Source organism: Cnephaeus nilssonii (assembly GCF_951640355.1).
Source record: "Cnephaeus nilssonii genome assembly, chromosome: 9".
Taxonomy (NCBI): Eukaryota; Metazoa; Chordata; class Mammalia; order Chiroptera; family Vespertilionidae; genus Cnephaeus; species Cnephaeus nilssonii.
This window is the reverse complement of record NC_137080.1, coordinates 76,087,511-76,107,633: the sequence shown is the minus strand read 5'-3', so window position 1 is coordinate 76,107,633 and position 20,123 is coordinate 76,087,511. Positions and strand designations below refer to the sequence as shown.

Below are 20,123 nucleotides of genomic sequence, written 5' to 3'. Positions count from 1 at the left end.
AAGTGAGGGGAACAGGCTGTATTTAAGAACTTGAATCCTTTTGCCACAGCTTGGGAGTTTGGGAGGTTCTAGTGCATTGAGTTGTCTGAAGCCCATCAAAGAATCTCAAGAGACCTCCCACCTCCTGGCTACTCTTTAATCTCGTTCTGAGAAAGGGGAAGGTCAAACACGGTTATTTTCCATTTTAAAATGTGGGTCATTGAGGATAAAATTCTGAACAGATTTGGCCCTGAGGGAAATTGTGAAATAGGTATTTGGTGTCTGCCTTCACATTTTAGCTTTTGGCCTTTCACGTACCTTTATTCCTTCTTCTACTTCTTCTTTTCTTTTTTCTTTTTTGTTGTTAACACTCACTCAAGGATATTTTTCCACTGATTTTTCTAGAGAGTGGAAGGGAGAGGGAGAGACAGAGAGAAACATCGATGTGAGAGACGCATCGATTGGTTGCCTCCTGCACGCATCCCAACCAGGGCTAGGGAACCCACAACAGAGGTACGTGCCCTTGATCAGAATCAAAACTGGAACCCTTCAGTCTGCAGGCCATGCTCTATCCACTGAGCCAAACCAGTTGGGGCAATAACGGTATACTCTTAATAGTTTTAAAATTATTTACTTGATTTCACTTTATCTTTATAATAATCATGTGATGTAGGGAGTATTATTTCCCTTCTTTTACAATGATTTAAAAACTGAGTCCAAAAGGGTCTGATTTGTCCATGAGGTCTCAGCAGAAAATATTCCTGAGAAATGAAGATGGGTAAAATGTGCAGTCCATTTCTGCACAAAATGAACAACATCAACATTTAAATCTTAATTTGCATTAATTCAATATTTTATTATTTATTTATTTTTTTAAATTCAATATTTTAAACTAGAGGCCTGGGGCACAAAATTCATGCACAGGGGGCAGGGTCCCTCAGCCCAGCCTGTACCCTCTCTAATCTGAGATCCCTCTTTGCCCCCCTCCACCAACCCCCAGACCACCCCAGGTTTTCCTGATGCTACTGTCTATGTCCATGGGTTATGCAAATATGCATATATGTTCTTTGGTTAATCTCTTTCTTTCCCTCCCCCCAAGTCCTCTAAAACCCCTTATGTTCCATGTATTCATATCTCTGGCCCTATTTATTCACCAGTTTATTTTGTTCATTAGATTCCACTTACAAGTGAGATCATGTGATATTTGCTTTCTCTAACTGGCTTCGCTTAGTAGAATACATGGGTTTTCTTTTAAAATAAACATTCATTGACCAAGATTCATCATTGAGCCCTGACTGGTTTGGCTCAATGGATAGAGTGTTGGCCTTCAGACTGAAAGGTCCCAGGTTAGATTCTGGTCAAGGGTATGTACCTTGGTTGGGGGCACATCCCCAGTAAGAGGTGTGCGGGACGCAGATGGTCAATGTTTCTCTCTCATCAATGTTTCTAACTCTCTATCCCTCTCCTTTCCTCTCTGTAAAAATTGATAAAATATATTTTTTAAAAAAAAGACTCATCATTGACTTCAATAGCAAAATTAAAATTTCCATTTTTAATACTTAGACATGTATAATTTTATTTCTCTAACTAGAGGCCTGGTATACCACATTTGTGCCCGGGCAGGGGGGTTGGGGGGAGGGGAGGGTCCCTCAGCCCAGCCTGCACCATCTCCAATCTGGGACCCCTCAGGGGATGTATGGCTGCCGGGCATTTGGACATCCCTCTCACAATCCAGAACTGCTGGATCCCAACCGCTTGCCTGCCTGATTGCCCCTAAGCACTTCTGCCTGCCAGCCTGATCACCCCCTATCCACGTCCCTGCCAGCCTGATCGATGCCTAACTGCTCCCCTGCCAGGCAATTGCCCCTAACTGCCCTCCCCTGCAGGCCCAGTCACCTCTAACTGTCCTCCCCTGTAGGCCTGGTTGCCCCCAACTGCCCTCCCCTGCAGGCTAGTTCCCACCAACTGCCCTCCCCTGCAGGCTAGTTCCCACCAACTGCCCTCCCCTGCAGTCCTGGGTCCCCTACAACTGTCCTCCCCTGCAGGCCTGGTCCCCCCTACTGCCCTCCTCTGCTACCCTGATCGCCCACAACTACCCTCCCCTGCTGGTCTGATACCCACAACTGCCCTCCCCTGCCGGCCATCTTGTGGCAGACATCTTGTGTCCACATGTGGGCAGCCACCTTGTGTGTTGGAGTGATCAATTTGCATACTACCTCCTTATTATATAGGATCTTTGCAGGCCTTTCTATACCAAGTTGGGGTTTTCTATGAACTATAGGATGGGATATATTTCTGAGACATTGCTCAGAGTAGATGGAGTTATTTTTATTAAACTTTGTGTAACAGCTGAAAACAGACCTAGAGATGAGTGTTAAACCATCCCGCTTCAACATGGAGATGGTCAGTGGGAGGCGCCCCTGGCAGTTATGTTTCCCCAGGGGCGGCCTTGGTGTAGTCTTTGCATCAGGGCCGCAAACCCAGCGGCTCCCTGCACAGCTGGCATTGGTCATGTGACTTTCCTCAGAACCAGTGTTGCCTCACTGCTGTCACCTCTGGCCCCGTCCTGTCAAATTCTGTAAGACGCACTCAGGACAAGTTAGAACACAGACTGAAAAGCTTTCTCGTGTATCCACATTGCATTTCGGGTTTTGTTTTACTTAGAAAAATGGGGAGAAGATGTAAACAGGCAATTCAGAAACAACTGTCCCCAAACTGAAATATTAGGGGAAAAAGCAACCCTGAAGGACTGCCTGTGCATTAATCTGCGACAACCTGCTTTTCCTGTCCTCCATCCAGTCAGAACCAGCTCTCCTGAGGCTCTTCCTCTCAAACCAGTGATGCCTGAAATCACACTTTACCTCCTGTAGCTGGATTGCTAAAGACATACTCCCCCACAACTGCAGATTGAGAAAACCCACCTTGTTACAGTGGATTTAACAAATGGGAACCCAACAAACCACTATCAATCAGAGAAATGCTAATTAAAAGCAAATATTTCACTGCTATCGAGGGACGAGGATTTAAAGTCTAATAATGTGAGGATGACGATAAGGAAACCCTTACGCTGCAGATGAGGTGGGACACTGACTTGACCATTCCGGAGTGCGACTGGGCAATAGCTTGTCGAGCCAAAGAGGCACCTGACCATCGAGACAGAAATGCCACTTTGAAGTAGAAACTTTGCAGAGATTCTCACACTGTCTACGATGAAATCCAAAGTGTGGTTTTTTAAAAATTCCAACCTGTTGAGGCTCAATATTTTTATAAAATACAATAAAAATGAATAAAACAAAAAAATGTAAAGACAGACATAAGTTAGAAGCCTGAGTAGTTTACACTCTCAGACCCAATAGGCATAAAAGGACTCAGCTGAGCTGCTTTCACAGTTTCCAGATGCTGCTCTCGGTGTCTGCCCTCACCTGGGCCTGGGCCGGAGGGAGTGCGCTGTCCCCAGTGTGAGGAGCACGGAGGCCACGCCAGCCCACAGCAACGAGGAGACGCACTGAAGGAAGGGTGTGCGCTGCAACACTATGTTATATATATGCTTTACAACACTATGTTATATATATGCTTTACAACACTATGTTATATATATGCTTTACAACACTATGTTATATACATGCTTTACAACACTATGTTATATATATGCTTTACAACACTATGTTATATATATGCTTTGCAACAATATTTTATATATAAAAATTTTAAAATTCACTCTCATAGGGGAAAAGGAGCATTATAGTCAGACAATGAAATACAACACAACAATGAAAATGAATGAACTGGATTTACACATATTAACAGGGATATATCTTGAAACCAAAACATTGAGTGAAAAAAACATTGTCAAGAGAGTATTTCTTGTATAATGCCATTTACATAAATTTCAAAAATAGTCAAAGTGACATTAGATAAAGGTCTGATGGATATTCAGGAGCGGGAGATCACACAGCACCTTCAGGTTACTGATTTTCCTCTAGGAGAGTGAGAAAGAATGGGAGACTAGGGAACTTGGATTTTATCTGTAATGTCTTATTTCTATAAGCACTGAAACAGATAGTGTATAATATAAATATTTGCTAAATCTAGGCATTAGGTACATGGGTGCCATGTTATTTCCCTTTTAAAAATGTTTGAATTGCTTCATGATTTTTAATTTAAAAAGGCAATGAAAGCAGTTCAAGGAAATTCACTATGTCTTTGAAAAATTGAAACTGTTGTGAGTGTCCAAGTTTATTTGGGCAGAACACGTGTAGCTTTAGAGACATAGACTTAATTTAGATTTTAGGTTCACAGAACAATTGAGGGGAAGGTATGAAGATATCCCATATATGCCCCATGCCTGTCCCTGCTGGACAATGAGCACAAACCGAGTTCCTGTGAACAACACCCATTTACTATGTCACGGTTATGTCTATCCCACATCCCACATGTCCTCTCCGCACTAAGTACATGTGTGGCCAGGTCTCTGCTCCTCACTGAGTCCTGCCAGGCTCATCCACTTGGTTATGTGAAGGCAGATTCCTACAGATGCAGGACTTAGAGCCCTCTGAGCTCCCAGAGGACACCTGTGGTCCTGGACCGTGGCCCCGGACCGTGGCCCCTATAGCACAGCCAGTCCTTCCCCAACCTTGAGCCTCGCTGACTCCCCTCCACCTCATCTCTCCTGCCGCACCCCTGCCTCCAGCCAGAGAAACTTCTCTGCTTTCAGGGTCTATGTGCCTTGATTGGCCCGCCCAGATCACCCAGGACAGTGTCCCCATCCAAGGTCCTTACCCTTCATTACCTCGCCCATGTCCCTTTGCCAGGTCAGGAAACCTGCTCACAGGCTCCATGGATTCCAGTGGAACTTCTCTGGGGGCCACTGTTCAGCCTTCCACATCTGATTTTATTGAAATCATCGAGGATCAAAGAGGGAGCGCTCTGGGGAGGGTGACAGTGAGCCAGGAGCTGGAAGAAATCAGGAATGGCCTCGGGGCCCACAGCGAATACCTACAAGGAGGGAACTTGGGGCTCCAATCTGATGGCAGAAGATTCATGGGAGAAAATGTTCAGGGATGAGTGAGGGACATGGGGTACCAGGTCTGGGGAGGGGAGACACCCATAGGAAGATACTTCAGAGGGAGCCGTGTCCCAGGAAGACCCAGGTTTCCCTCAGAGCTGCGAGGTGCAGGAGCATCCTGGGGAGGGTGGTGCTCATTGGGCTGGTCCTGGGCTGGGAACCCTGGGAAGGGCAGTGGGAGGTGATGTGTGAGGATACAGTATGTGTGGGAGGGGGTGCTTGTGGAGAGGAGACCGTAGGATGTTTGGGAGACTGAGTGACCGAGACAAACAGCAATAGGACGGAATGAGGTTAGTCCTGGTGGATTCAGGGCTGATGGTGGTGGTGAGTGTGTGAGAGAGGAGGTGGGAGGAGCACAGTTTGGGGCTGTCACTGGGGCTGTGAGGATGGAGATGAGGAGGTTTCCGGTGGCTGGGTCTTCATGGCAGTGTGTGGAGCCTTTCTGGATCAGGGGGTGGATGCCTGAGGGAGAGGAGGGTCTTAGAGGATGTGCACGGGCTCACTCTGGACCCTGAGAGGGGGGCTGTGCTCACAGGAGGTCTCAGGGATAGCTTGGTGTTGGAGCTGTGACCTCTGGGGCGCCAGGTGTGACCCCTGGCACTGGGGCCGCTCTGCTGTCCTTCTGGGGGACAGAAGGCCCTGGGAGTGGTGCTTTAGCCCCAACAGTCCCAATGTGCAGCTCCCCACTGTGGAAGGTTGTGGAGACATTGAGATGTTGTTCCCAAATAAGAGACAATTTTATTTCAAAAACTGAGTTTGAGGAAAACACACACACACACACACACACACACACACACACACACCCCACAGAAATAGGGAGTAGAAGAAAATGTTTCTACTTTTCAGGTTTCCATGGTGTTGTCCTCAAGGGATTGGAGAGAGGGGGTGCCAGTGAGGAGATGGGAACCTCAGAGATGTCTCCTGGCTCCTGAGCATCTTCTTAGTCAATCCCTGTCCTGTCCTGACCTTGACACTGTGGAGCCCAGGACTCACCAAAGCTTCTTCATCCCCCGCGGAAGCCCCGCCTTCAAGTCAGCCCCCTCTGACCCACACACAGTACAGCCCCTGCCAGGGCGCAGGCAGCAGGGAGCAGCGCGGCGGCGCCCCCGTGTGGTCACAGGGCTGAGGACAGAAGAGCCTGCTCCCCTTTCTGTTGCTCAGCCAGGACCTCCCAGGATCTCCCTCTGTCCCAGCACCAGAACAGGGCTTTGAATGCAGGAGGGAGGCCAAATTCGGGGTGCAAAGTGTTTCTCCAAATGCACACTGATGTTGATTCTTCCTCCCCATTGAGTCACCGTGGACGCTGCCTCAGGAAAGAGCCAGGTCTCCTGGGCCATAAACACTGGCTCCCAGGTCCAGCTGCACCCCACAATCAAACTAGGAGTCCTTAGTCCCCCGGATGGGACCTTGGACACCCAAGAACCTTTTCCCTGTTCCTGCTGCTGCCTCTGGAGCTAGAGACCTTCCTCCTGGGAACAAGTGCCACTTGTCTCAGAGCTTGGGGTGGGGTGGGGCTGGGGTGTCAGGCCTGGGAAGGCAAGGATGCCCCTGAGGAGGTCAGGATGGGGCAGTCAGCACGCAGAGGGGTAGAGGCTTCAGGGAGGAGAGCAGCAGGGGAGGGTGTGCCATGGGGACACCTGCTGGTGTTTGGGTGGGGTCCTCCGGGTCACAGACAGCAAAGGGCTGGGCTGCCCCTGTAGGGAAGAGCCCTGGTCCCAAGTCCTGGGCTGTCCAGGGTCCCACTAGCTGGGCCAGTGCCCCTGCCAAGTCTGAGCCCAGCCCAGAGCAGCAGGCCGTCCTGGCCCTCAGGGGTCCCTTCCTCCCCTGGGACAGGACAGGCCTCGGAACAGGCCAGGGCCCTGAGGACCAGGCGCTGAACCTGGGTGTGGGCTGGGCACCGCGCTGGGCGACAGGGACCTCAGCGAGGACACAGGCTGCCCACTGCCCAGCAGCGGTCCCGTCACCTCCACTGCGTGTGGCCAGAGGACTCTGGGGTCCCATCTCTTTCCTCTGTGGGGACCCACCACCCGCCTCCTCAGACAGGACCCTCCCCACCCTGCTCTCTGCTCCCCCATCCCTGAACATAGGAACTCCGCAGCCTCAGCCCTAAGCCTCATTCCTTCCTGAGAGCTGAGCCAGGACTCTGGGGGTGCTATAGGCTGAATGTGTGTGTCCCCTCAAGATTCACAGGTGGAAACCTAACCCCAATGTGATGGTATTTGGAGGTGAGGCCTTTGGAAGGCGATTGGCATATGAGGGTGGAGCCCTGATAACAGAGACTCCAGAGCTGCCTGGCCTTGCCCACATCGGGGGACACAGTGAGGGGACGGGCGTCTATGAGCCAGGAGTGGCCCTCACCAGACACTGAATCTGCTGGCACCTTGATTGGAACTTCTCAGCCTCTAGAACTGGGAGGAATAAGCTCTGTCAGTCATAAGCCAGGCTATGGTCCTGTTTGAGTTGCTGAACAGGCAGGGGGTCCGCCAGGGGAGGGCTCCCCAGAGCCCCATGTGTGGCAGCGAGCCCCATGTGTGAGAGACCACAGTCTGGGGGCACTGAGCATCAGGCTTGAGGAGGGGCTCAGGAAATGGAGACCAGTTGGCAGGTAACAAAATCACACATCAGAGGGATAGCATTTATGGACTGAGTTGTGTCCCCCAAAAGGCACATGTTGAGGCATCAACCCTCCAATGTGTCTGCATTTAGAGACAGAGCCTTTAAGGAGATCATCAAGGTTAGATGAGGTCATGGGTTGGGGCTCTAATGGGACAGGACAGGTGGTTATAAGAGAAAGATATCAGATACCTACACCCCCCTCCCTGCGCACACAGAGGAAAGGCCCTGGTAGGACATGGGGAGAAGACAGCCACCTACAAGCCAGCAAGAGGGCCCTCAACCAGCAACCACATTGCCTGGCACTTTGATCTTGGACTTGAAGCCTCCAGAACTGGGAGAAAATAAACGTGTAGTGTTTCAGCCACCCCGTCAGTGGTGTTTGGTTATGGCAGCCCCATCGGACTGAGACAGGCTCCAAACCAAACACAGTGACTCCCCGTTCCTGACTCAGATCAGCTGTAAGGAGCCTGGTCAGCATTTACTCACTCCTTCACCCACTACGATGCCGGAGGGCCTCTGTGCCAGGCTTCACCTTAGGCCTGGTAAACATTTCATGAAAACAGTCAGACACCCGCTCTCCTGATGCTGACAGTCTGACATGAGAGACAGACATTAACGAGAACATAGGAATTGCAGTGAACTCTAGGGTCTGTGTTCCTGTTATTGACCCCTGTGTAACAAGCTATCCCAGTAAAACATCCTTTTAATTCTCTCCCATTCTCTGGTTGACTGGGCTCAGCAGGCAGTTCTTCTGCTCCATGTCACACGGGGTTGGGCTGCAGTCACTGGGGGCCTGACTGGTGAATTTTTCATATACTTTTCTGTCAGACTCTACAAGATAGCAAATTTGAAATTCTTTATCTCTTCACCTTTTTCTTCCAATGCAAACCCCCTCCTCTCTAGCAAACACCAGTTTGTTCTCTGTATCTAGGTCTGTTTCTATTTTGTTTATTCATTTATTTTGATTTTTAAATTTCACATATTAGTGACTTCTTTAACTTAGCATAATACTCACTAAATCCATCCATATTGTTACAAGTGATAAGATTCCATTCTTTTTATGGCTGAGTAATATTCCATTATATATGCATAGATCTTCTATGACTATATAACTGTCAATCTATCCTTTTATATCCATTAATATTTGCTTTACATGTGCATTTAGGTGCTCCTGTGTTGGGTGCATTAATGTTTACAAGGGTTATATCCTCTGGTTGGATTGATCCCGTTATCATTATGAAATGTGCTTCTTTGCCTTTTATTAGAACCTTTGTTTTAAAATCTATTTTATCTGGTGGTAGTATTACTACCCAGCTTTTAGTTTGTTTGTTCCTATTTGCATGAAATCTCTCTTTGATCTCTTTACTTTTGGTCTGTGTCTTTCAATCTGAAGTCAGTCTCTTGTAGACAGCGTATATAAGGGTCTTGTTTTCGCATCCATTCAGCTACCCTATGGCTTTTGATTGGACCATTTAATGCACTTACATTTAAAGTGAATATCAATAGGTATGTAGTTTTTACCATTTTATTATTAAGATTTATGAATTTTTTTCTCTTATTTTTTTTAAAAGAGAAGTTCCTTTAACATTTCTTGTAATACTAATTTTTTTGCAGACAAAAATTCCTCACCATCCCACAGAGAGCCAGTGAGTAGCCCTCCAGATGGGCTGTCCTTTATTGTCACTTGGTTTCCAGCCAACCCCAAAGTCCCAGTCTCAGATCTTTGCTCCATTTGAGATTTGTCATCCTTATCCATCCCTCACCCCAGCAACTGAACTCTCTTCCTACAGGAGGAGAATTCCACACATAAAGAGCCTTGGTGAGAGGCAGATATCATGTCCCTCCATAAGAGAGGGAAACCCATGTCCCCCAACATTCATGAATCTGGACACGTAACCACATGCCGGACTCTGATTCAGGACCCGGTAACACAGAGAGGCTGGGACTGTGCAGGCTGCATTTGGCAAGGGTGGTGGGAGAGGCAGTGACAGTGCAGGTGTCAGGAGCAGCAGAGGTAGCCATCCCAGCCAGAGGGCCAGGGTTCAGCATCAGGGGTCAGTGGTGTGAGCAGTGACATTTGTGCCCAGCACCAGAGCAGTAGCTCCTATATAGGACCCTACCTGGGCTGAATGTGGATCAGTTTCTGGCTGTGTGACTTGAAGCCTGTGGTTTCCCCCCAAATACTATTAGACCCCAATATCATATATATACTACTTTATATCTAAACTAGAGGCCCGGTGCACTTAATTTGTGCATGGCGTTGGCTGGGGGAGGGGGGCCTCAGCCTGGCTAGCACCCACTCTAATCTGGGAACCCTCAGGGGATTTCCAGGACATCCCTCCCACAATCTGGTACTGCTGGATCCTAACCATTCACCTGCCTGCCTGCCTGATCACTCCTAACCCCTCTCTGCTTGCCTACCTGATAGCCCCTAACCATCTCTGTCTTCCTCATTGTCCCTAACCACCTCTGCCTACCTGCCTGATCGCCCCTAACTGCTCCCCTGCCAGCCTGATCACCCCTAATTGCCTCTGACTCAGCCCCTGCACTCAGGACCCAAGCTTCCCTCCCTTTGGCCAGCGGAAGGCTACTGGGACCGCAGGCAGCTTCACCAGGGCCGACCGCAGGCACCCGGGACTAAGGGCAGCTTTGCCCTAGCTGGCCACAGCCACAGGCACCCAGAAGCGTGGGCAGCTTCGCCCAGACCTGCTGCAGGCACCCGGGACCATGGGCGGTTTCACCTGGGCCGGCCACAGTCACAGGTGCCCAGGACCACGGGTGGCTTTACCCGGGCCCAGCTTTTATCAGGAAGGACGTCTGGAAGATGTTCGGTCTAATTAGCATATTATCCTTTTATTATATAGATTAGAATAGCTTGGGATTCAATTGTTTGCTCTAAGAATTATATCTAGGGAACAGCTTCAGAGAGAAAGCCTTCAGAGATGTTATTATTGGGACTCAGGGCCCATGTCCTAACCCTTCCACCTGACTCTACCCCATGGCAGAATGACATGTAACTTCCAACATCAGGGCTCATAACTGATGACAAAAGTCCTCCCTTTTCTTTCCAAGGAAAAATGAACCCTTTAAATGTGGATGTAAAACCCCTCCCCACCCTGAGCTCTGGCACTGGCCTCAGTGGTTCCCAGGCTGGCTGAGCCCCAGGATTGCTTGTGAGCTTCTTACAAAACCCCAACCTCTCTCAGACCCACAGTCCCAGAGAATTAGGCACAGACCAGAACCACCTGTGTAACAACCCTGCAGGCGAGGCTGACACTCACACACGGGGAGTCCTGGTCTGGGTTCTCGCTGCTCAATGTAGGATCTGAAGACCAGCAGCATCAACACCTTGGGATAGAGCCAGACTCTCACACTCTGCTCCGGACGTCCTGACCTAACAAGAGGTCCAGGTGGTTCCTGCGCACAGGAACGTTAGGGCCTCCATGGTCCAAGTGTTTTCAGACCCGGAGACAGAACAGAGCAGTCGGCTCTGGTGTGTGGTCTGACCAGATGGCTCAGCACTGGGTCCTGGGTTCAGTCCTTTCGTTGTTTCCTCTAGCCATCAGTCCATTTGTGAACTCGTTGGTCCTCAAATGTCATTTACCTGTGTCACCTCCCAAGTCTGCTTCTCCAACCAACATCTCTCCTGATCCCAAGACTCCTCTGTCCAACTGCCAATGCGACGACTCCCGTGTGTTGTAACAGACACTCCGCTCCAGCATCGCTTAAAATGAAGGCCTGTCATGCCCCTCAAATAGGCTGCTCCAGAGTCTCCCCATCTCTGCTAATGGGAGCTCTGTCTCTCTACTTGTGTCCTCTGAGATTTTTGGTGACCTTGACTCCTCTCTCACATGCCCCAGATTAACCATTAGGCACGCTCTGAAGTCCACCTTCAGAAGGAACCAGAATCCCAGCATGCCCTGTCTTTCCACCACTCAGCCCCTGAAGCCTCTCCAGCCTGGAGCCCCTCCCAGCCTCCTCCTGCCTCCCCACAGCCCCTCACCTCCCACTGTACACAGCTCAACAGCCACAGTGATCCTTTAAAGGGTGTACAGGCCAGGCCTCTCCTGCTCTAAACTCTCCTGTGGCTCCCTCCTCACTCAGAGCACAGTCCCTGCCCTTCTTCCATCCTCCAGGCCCAGGAGGTCTGGCCTTGTCTTTACCTCATCTCCATTACTCTCTGCTGCATTCCCACACTGGCCTCCTCCCTCTCAAACCAGACACACTCCTGCCCAAGGCCATTCGCACTGGAGGTTCCCTGCTGGAAAGCACTTTCTTCCGACATCCTCAGGGATAATTCCTCAGGGCCTTCAATGCTTTCCAGAAGCTCACCTTCCCAAGGAGGCCCCCATTGACTGGCCAACCAAATCAAATAGACACACCTTGGTGGTTTAACTCAGTGGATTAGAGCATTGGCCTGGGGACTGAAGAGTCCTGAGTTGGATTCTGGTCAAGGTCACATGCCTGGGTGGCAGGCTCGATCCCCAGCAGGGGATGTGCAGGAGGCAGCCGATCAATGATTCTCTCCCATCATTGATGTTTCTCTCTCCCTCTCCCTTTCTCTCTGAAATCAAAACAGCCATGGTCCGTGTCCTCCACAGCCACACTTGGGATTGCCTTCCTCACGGCGTTTTTTCCCAGAACAGTTACCCCTTGTCACACAGACGCCTTCCTTGTTTACTGTGCTTTTTCATTCACTCTGTTTCTTCCCACACAACGTATGTCCCACAGGAAAGCAGCTTTTCTGATTTTCCTTCAATGTTCCCCACATGCAGAAACACTGTCACACATGTTACACACAAACAATATTGGTTCATGAATGATCAATGCAGAGCACCTCCCTGTGCTACAGACACGTCTTCATTAACGTGGCCTCAGACCACAGCTGTCCTGTGGCAGCTACAGCACAGCGAGCTCTCACATGCACATCCGTGCACCTGCTCTTCCCACAGAGCGGCTCTCCCTGATTCTACAGGAGACTCTGCTGCAGAAATCCCAGGGTTCCCACTGCAGCCAGCACTAGAGGGCAAGGCAGGGAGAGAGGGTGGGCTAGCAGAGTAGAATACCAACAGGAACCTATCTAAGATGACCAATTACAGGACCCCTCCTCTCTGCTACTTCCAGGACCTGGTTGCACTGAGAGTTTAGGAAAAGATGGAAAGAACAATCAATTCCTGGAAGGAGCCAAGAGCAAAATGAGACTGAAAATTCATCTCTCCAGACCATGGATTCTTGTGTGCCAGGACCCCTGTGCCTCGTGGGCACAATAACAGACAACTAAATCACCTCTGGCTGATGCTGGATAGGGGACACTCAAAAGAAGAAAGAGACCAAAACTCCTAACAAGAACACAAACAGGCATAGCCTTCTACACAAACAAAGAAACAACAAATAAATCCCAGAAGATGAGGGCTGAGGGCAGGACCCAGGCCTGAGCCTAGGCTGACCCGCACACTGGAAGGCCTTGCTGCCCACGGTTTTGGAGATGTTCCTCATGAGGACAGTGTACAAAGCCTGGTGATGTTGGAGTCCCTGTGATGGAAAGTCCTGGTGGGACAAGGTTCTACTGAAGGGAGAAGGACAAAGGAGCAGAGAGGTGACCCAGCTGAAGAGAGACCAGGAACCAACTGGGCACAGCCCTGACCAAACTCGGTCCTCGCAGCCTCTCCTGTCCCCCAGCAACAGCCTCAGCACAGCAAACACACAGGACCTGAAAAGTTCTCGGTGCTTCCATTTATTTCCTCTCAAATTTTAGGATCTTCTTCTTTAATTATTTTTTAAAAAAATATTTTTATTGATTTTCCAAGATAGGAAAGAAGAGGGAGAGACAGATTGAAACATCAATGATGAGAGAGAATCGTCCATTGGTTGCCACTTGCTCGACCCGGGTGAGAACTGAGCTGAAATCTGGGCATATGCCCTGAAGGGGAATCCAACCATCACTTCCTGGTTCCTGGGTGGACACTCAGCCACGGAGGCACACCAGCCGGGCTGTTCTCCTTTAATGAACCCATCACCCCTTCACGGCAAGAAGTGAAGAAGAATGCATATCCAGACTCATTTCAATCAGGCAGTAAGGAGCTGCAGCTGAGCGCACCAGGAAGCACACACAGGAATGGGGAGGGCCAGCCCCTCCTCTGCTGGACAGGAAGGCTGGGGAGGGGGTGTGGCGGACAGGGGTGGGCTGGCCTCCCACCTCCTCACACTCTGCTGATAGGAACACACACATTCAGATGCCGTTGGCAGAAAGAAATCAGAGGTTCCCGAATCACAAAGTGGGAGCGTGAACAAATCTCCCATCACTCAGTCCCCGACAAGTGCCTCACGCTGTGGAAGAAAATGATGAAGAACAAATGCAGTTCAGTGGCTGTAAGCAGTGACATTCTCAACAGCCCATGCAGGCTCACTATGTCCCAAAGAATCCCCATCACCCGGTCCTCTCCCTTTTTCCCCAACCCCTGCTGTCGTCAGCCTCTCATCTTTAGAAGCCGTGAGAGATGCATCAGAGCCCTGGGCACTATCGCTGCCTGGGGTAGAACAAAACAGGATGGGGTCAGAGCCCCCAGGAGAGGAGACTAAGGAAGGAACTATGGGGGTGAGGCCCCCATGGGATCCAGTCTGTACTATCACATGATCTCAGGGGTCACCCTCCATACTCACTGGCAGCCTGAGCATAGGTCCCTCCTTGTCCACCTGTGAGAAGAAAACATCCTGTGAGAAGACAGGGAGGAGGCGGGGCCATGAGGTCCTAAAGGAACTCCTAGTCCTGGAGTCCAGAGAAGTTTCCAGAACTGAGACTACATACCCAGGGCAGGATCAGGAAACGTGAAGAAACTACACATGAGGGGAGTGGACCAGCCATCCTCCCGGAGGTCTGTCCTCAACAGGGACATTCCACCCTGAGCTGGGAGTGCTGGGCACCAGGCCCCCTCACTAGAATCATCAAGGTGATGAATCTGTCCCTCATGTTCACCTGTGTCTTACTGAAGCGTGAGTGTCAGCAAATAGGGCCCCACACTGGGCAACCACACGTGTGGGGATGGTACTTGCCATTAATGAAGCAGAACACACTTCTACCTGGGCTTGCAACCCCCAGTGAGACAAGACACTCAGCCCCACCCCTTCCCTACCTGAGAGCTTCCTCCTCCTCCACATCAATCCAGCGACCACAGCGACCACAGCTCCAAGGATGACCAGGCCCACAACCAGGGCCACTAGGGAGATAATGTTCCAAGAAGACGGCTCTGGGAAGGGAAGGGGAGGTGAGGGCCCTGACCCCCAGGCCTCAGCCCAGACCCCCTGAAGTCCTCCACAGGCCCCTGCTTCCCTGAGACCAGGCTCTGTGCCCACGCCCCGCCTCACCCCATCTCAGGGTCAGGGGCTCGGGCAGCCCCTCGTGCTGCACATGGCACGTGTATCTCTGCTCCTCTCCAGGGGGCACCACCAGGGCTGCCCACTTCTGGAAGGTCCCATCCCCCGCAGGCCGGGTCTCCACAAGCTCCATGTCCTGGGTCTGCTCCTCCCCATCACGCTGCCAGGTCAGGCTGATGTCCGCAGGGTAGAAGCCCCGGGCCCAGCACCTCAGGGTGACCTCGCGGTCAGAGATGGGGTGGTGGGTCACGTGTGTCTTTGGAGGGTCTGAGGAGAAGGGTGAGGAATTTCAGGAACTTGGCATTGTCAGGGGACCCTCCAGCAGCACCCATGTGACCACCTGAGAGTGGACAGGACACCTGGGGAGGGCGAGGGAGCACACAAGCAGCCAGCAGCCTGGACACAGCATCTGGGGATGGTCTCTAGTCTTTAGAAAGTTCTAGTCAGAGGGACACAGCCCAGGGTGGGAGGCAGGCCTCAGGGGGAGAAACGGATTTCTGGTCCTGTCCTGGGTGGAGGCCAAATGACTCAGAAAAGTCCGTGTCAGACCTCAAGTACACTGGGTGAGGGGAGGGAACAGGGCCTGAGAGAGCAAGTCGCCCATGGGTCCCAGAGCCACTGCAGGGTCAATGGGAACCCTGATCAGTTATTTCAGGCTTGGTCTCCCCTCTAATTGTCCCTGAGAGACTGCACCCCAAAGTGTCCCTGAGAGAAGGGTGGGCGTCACTGGATCTGAAAAGCCAGCGGACTCAGTCTCCTGGCCCCAAGGAGGGGTGTCTGACACTGATCCTGTGTCCTGTCTCCTTGTTGAGCCCCAGCCCCAGGGGAGATGAGGAAGGTCCCTGGACCCTGGTACCTGCGCGCTGCAGCGCCTCCTTCCCTTTCTCCAGGAATCTGTGCAGCCACTCCAGGCAGTCCTCCTCCAGGAGGTTCCTGAATCGCTCAGCCTCACTGACTGCCCCCCACTTGCGCAGGGTGATCTGAGCTGCGGTGTTGGCCGCGGTCCAGGAGCTCAGGTCCTCGTTCAAGGCGAGGTAGTCGGTGCCATCGTAGGCGAACTGGTGATAACCGCGGAGGAGGCGCCCGTCCGGCCCCATGTCACAGCCATACATCCACTGGAGCGTGTGAGACCCTGACCCGCCCGGAGGTCAGTGTCACCCACTGAGCCCCGCCCCTGCCCCATCCGCGGGGATTAAACAGAAACTGAAAGTAAAACCGGGTCCAAGTTCTTAGGGCTCCTCCTCCCGGGTGTGTGTTTCAGGGGAGTGGGTTTGGGGTGAAACTCTCACTTGGACACTCGGGGCGATCCCGGCCCGTCCGTGGCAATGGGGGTCGGGACCGCCCGGCCCGTGGGCTCACCGTCCTCGCTCTGGTTGTAGTACTCCAGGGCGGTCTGCAGGTCCGCTCGGAAAGTCTGTGCATTGCCCTTGGCGTTCCGCGTGCTCAGGTCCCAATAGCCCGGCTCCTCCCGCTCCATCCAGGGCGCCCGCGGCTCCGACCTCTGACTCTCCGAGTCGCTGTCGAACCGCTCAAGCTGCGTGTCGTCCACGTAGCTGACATCCAGGTACCGGGCCTCCCCGCCGCCGGGCCGGGACACGGTGGTGGAGAAAATTCTCAGGGAGTGGGGGCCTGGGGGCCGGAGCGGAGGGGCTGACACCGCGACCCTCCTCCCGGCGCGGGTTCGGGGTCCGGGGTCGGAAGGACTGGAGAGGGGAAGGGGCCCGGGAGAGGAAACAGGGGCAGCGGGAGGGAGAAGAGAGGGGTCAGGACGGGCTGGGGTCTGGGGTGTGGGCGGGGGCGGTGAAGACGCCCTTTCCCGGGTCCTGTGCCCCCGCAGGGTCCCCTCGCTCCTCCTCCCCAGAGGCCATTCCCTCTGGACCCCGCACTCACCCGCCCAGGTCTGGGTCAGGGCCAGGGCCCCCCAGAGCAGCAGGAGGGGGACTGGGGACCCCATGAGCAGCATCCTCCAGGTCTGGGGAGTCTGTGAGTCCGCAGAGACTTATAACTGGGGACAGAGGTGACCCTGATTGGCTTCTCTAGCCCCTGACACCCAATGGGAGTGAGAACTAGAGACGCGTCACGAGTATCCGGGAAGAAGGGCCCCACACAGGTTGTGAGAGGGAGAAGTGAAACTGCAGGGAGGTGGGGACTCCCCAACACAGAGCTTCCCGCTTCAGCCTCCGCCCTGGGGCTGGGACCCTGAGACCAGGCCTGGGACCTGGGACGTTGCCCTGACCCCTCCCCCTGCACGGAGAGCTCCTGTCACACCGTCTCCCTCAGTCCTGCCCAGGGCTGTGTGAGAACCAGGGAGACACCCCAGGCTGGGACCAGCCCTTTCCTCCCCTTCTCCTCCTGGAACCCCTCTCCCTGGAATGGACTCTGCCTCCCACCCTCACCTCTGCCCTGGACACTTCCAGAGGAAAGCTCACCCTGGGAACTTGATGCCAGAGAGTGTGACTGCGGACTGTTGCATTGTGAATGACCTGCATCCCCCAGCCCTGAGTTTGTCCCTGTGAGTCCCCCACACCCTCCCTACAAAGGAGCCCAGGGAGCAGTGTGTTCCTGTGCATTCCAGCAGGTGCATGTGCATCCTCACAGTCGCAGTGTTCAATGGGGTCAAAGTGCCCTTCACCAGCGCTCCTGCACTGCCCATCTGTATGAATTACTCACATGTAAGCAGTGTGCATATTTATCAGGACATGTTATTATTTTTTTTCACAAACACGGGTTTTACAACTATTCCCATTTTACAGACTAGGAAACTTGAGAGATTGAGTAATGTACTTAAGGTCACACAGCTAATAAACAGATGTTTGGAATGGCTTTCTAATGTACATAGTCTGGCTGAAGAGCCTATACTCCGAAATTATAGGTTGCTAGTTGTAGTGCTTTTCTTAAACGAATTTTAATCCTCCTATATAGGAAAAGGCTGATGTGCAAATAGACCGAATGGTGCAACAACTGGAACAACCGAACAACTGGTCACTATGACATGCACTGACCACCAGGGGCCGTGCTTGGAATATGCCGGGGGTTGGCCGCAGCAGGATGGTGGAGCAGGTTAGTGGGGGCACCAGACCAAGGTGGGGCACCAGTAGCTGTCATCGGGGGAAGCCTCTGGTGGTTACTGAAAATTCTTTGCTCCCACACACTGCGGGCCCACATGGAGCTTGCACCTGCTGCTGGTGCCAAATCCTCCATTTGCACCCACTGCTGGCACCTGGCACCAGCCACGATCCCTCTGCACCTTCAGCCCTGATTGCCTCTCAGGGGTTTTCCACCTCCCCCTGCTCCTGAGGGGAGATTGGGACAGTGGAGGATATGTCAAGATCCGCCCCTGTGCCTACCACAGCCTCACAGTCCACAGTTCCTTTTAAGGTACACGAATTCATGCACTGGGCCCCTAGTATTACATGTTTCTACAAACACTTCCTTTTGTTGGTATTGAGGGAACAAATTGTCTCTAATCTTTTTGCTTCTTTACTTAGTACCAACCACAATTACTCTCACCATCACCACCACCACCACCACCACAACCGAAACACTTCTATTGAGCCAGCCCTTAACTGCAGGATAGAGTGCTTAAAACAGGGAAACAAAAGGGTCTATGACACATAGCCTTTGCCTTCAAATAGCTTAAACTCCAGTTAGAAATGTGACCCGTTGACTTGGGAGATAAATATCATTCCAGATAGTCGGGACACATTATTTTTTTTTTTTAACAGATTAACATAAGGTGGCAATTAGTTTTTAGGCAGCCCCACAGAATGTATTAAGTACCAAATGCAAAGAGCACCCTGCTAGCTCTGTAGATATATTTATTACAGATCTATGAACCACATTTAAATCTGAGAGTTCCACTGCTTTAGAATCTCTGCCTCCACTTCTTTTCTTCCCTCCTGCTTGTCCAGCCCTTCTCTGTCTCTCACCCTCAGGCCTCTTTACCCCTTTGTCTCTATCGCCCTCCCACTCCTGACTGTGGCAACAGTGTCACCCCCTCACCTGCCACCCGGGGTCTATTCTCCCCGCAGGGTCAGCAATCCTGCTAATGTGAGTCAGGTTGTGTAGTTTCATCTCTAAAAATGCTCCAGTGGCTGCATCTCACTCTGGGAAGCCTCTAGCATGTAAGACATGGGAGCACAGGGGCTTTGGGTCAAAGTTGTCTCCCATCACATGAAGCTGCTTCTGGTATATAGTAGACAGTAAGTTAATTGTTGTAGAATGAATGGATGGATGAATACCAGTTTTTTGTTTTTTTTTATCCTCAGCTGAGGATATTTTCCCATTGATATTTAGAGAGCGTGGGAGAGAGAAGGAAAGACAGAGACAAATATTGATGTGAGAGAAAAACATTGATTAGTTGTCTCTTACAAGCGCCCTGACCAGGGCCCAGGTGGGGGAGGAGCCCGAAACTGAGGTACCTTCCCTTTACGGGAGTCAAACCCAGGGCCCTTCAGTCCACAGGCTGACACTCTACCCACTGAGCCAAACCAACCAGGGAAATACCAATTGTATTAAAATTTTAGTTGCATTACATAAAATCCTATCTAATAAAAGAGTAATATGCAAATTAACCATCACTCCGCTATATCCACAAGCCACACCCACCAGCCATTCAGCAGTGAGTATGCAAATTAACCCAACCAAGATGGCTGCAGCCACGGAGCAAGCAGGAGGCTTGGGTTTCCCTGGCAATGGAGGAAGCCAAGCTTTCTGCACACCCTGGCCGGCCCAGGCCTCTGCTCAAGGCTACAAACTTTCAATTATAGAAGATAAATAAATCCCAACAAAAAATGGCGGCAGCCACAGAGCTGGAGAGAGCAGGGGGCTTGAGTTGCCCCCAGCGATGGAGAAAGCCAAGCTTCTGCAGCCCTGGCCTGACAAGTTTCAATTATAGAAGATAAATAAATCCCAACAAAAATGGCTGTGGCCACGGAGCAAGCAGGAGGCTTGGCTCCGCTGAAGGCTACAAAGTTTCAATTATAGAATATAAAGAAATCCCAGATACCAGGGCCTCCTCTTGGGTTGCTGGGGGGCGTGGCTGGCCTGCAAACCACCACAGGCCCCTCACCCAGGCCGCCCCATGCCCCAC

At 51.7% G+C, this 20,123-nt stretch overlaps 1 protein-coding gene across 7 annotated transcripts in view; it reads right to left on the bottom strand.

The window, feature by feature from the left end:
* Window positions 1-17,047, bottom strand: part of LOC307105088 (patr class I histocompatibility antigen, A-126 alpha chain-like) — a 52,812-nt gene extending 35,765 nt beyond the window's left edge. For 3 of the 7 annotated variants that reach the window (XR_013813986.1, XM_079780553.1, XM_079780550.1), the window contains exons 1-5: window positions 16,922-17,047; window positions 16,391-16,660; window positions 15,888-16,163; window positions 15,023-15,298; window positions 14,791-14,904 (exon numbers count right to left, since the gene is read on the bottom strand). Coding sequence is in view for 6 of the 7 variants with exons in the window: in XM_079780553.1 (XP_079636679.1) it covers window positions 14,791-14,904; window positions 15,023-15,298; window positions 15,888-16,163; window positions 16,391-16,660; window positions 16,922-16,994 (1,009 nt within the window). In the remaining variant the exon portion in view is untranslated. Of the gene's footprint in view, window positions 1-13,442; window positions 13,990-14,141; window positions 14,188-14,320; window positions 14,354-14,790; window positions 14,905-15,022; window positions 15,299-15,887; window positions 16,164-16,390; window positions 16,661-16,921 lie in introns of those variants that run through there. The other 4 variants (XM_079780551.1, XM_079780545.1, XM_079780552.1 and 1 more) reach the window with 4 other exon arrangements.
* Between the last annotated feature and the right edge of the window lie 3,076 nt (window positions 17,048-20,123).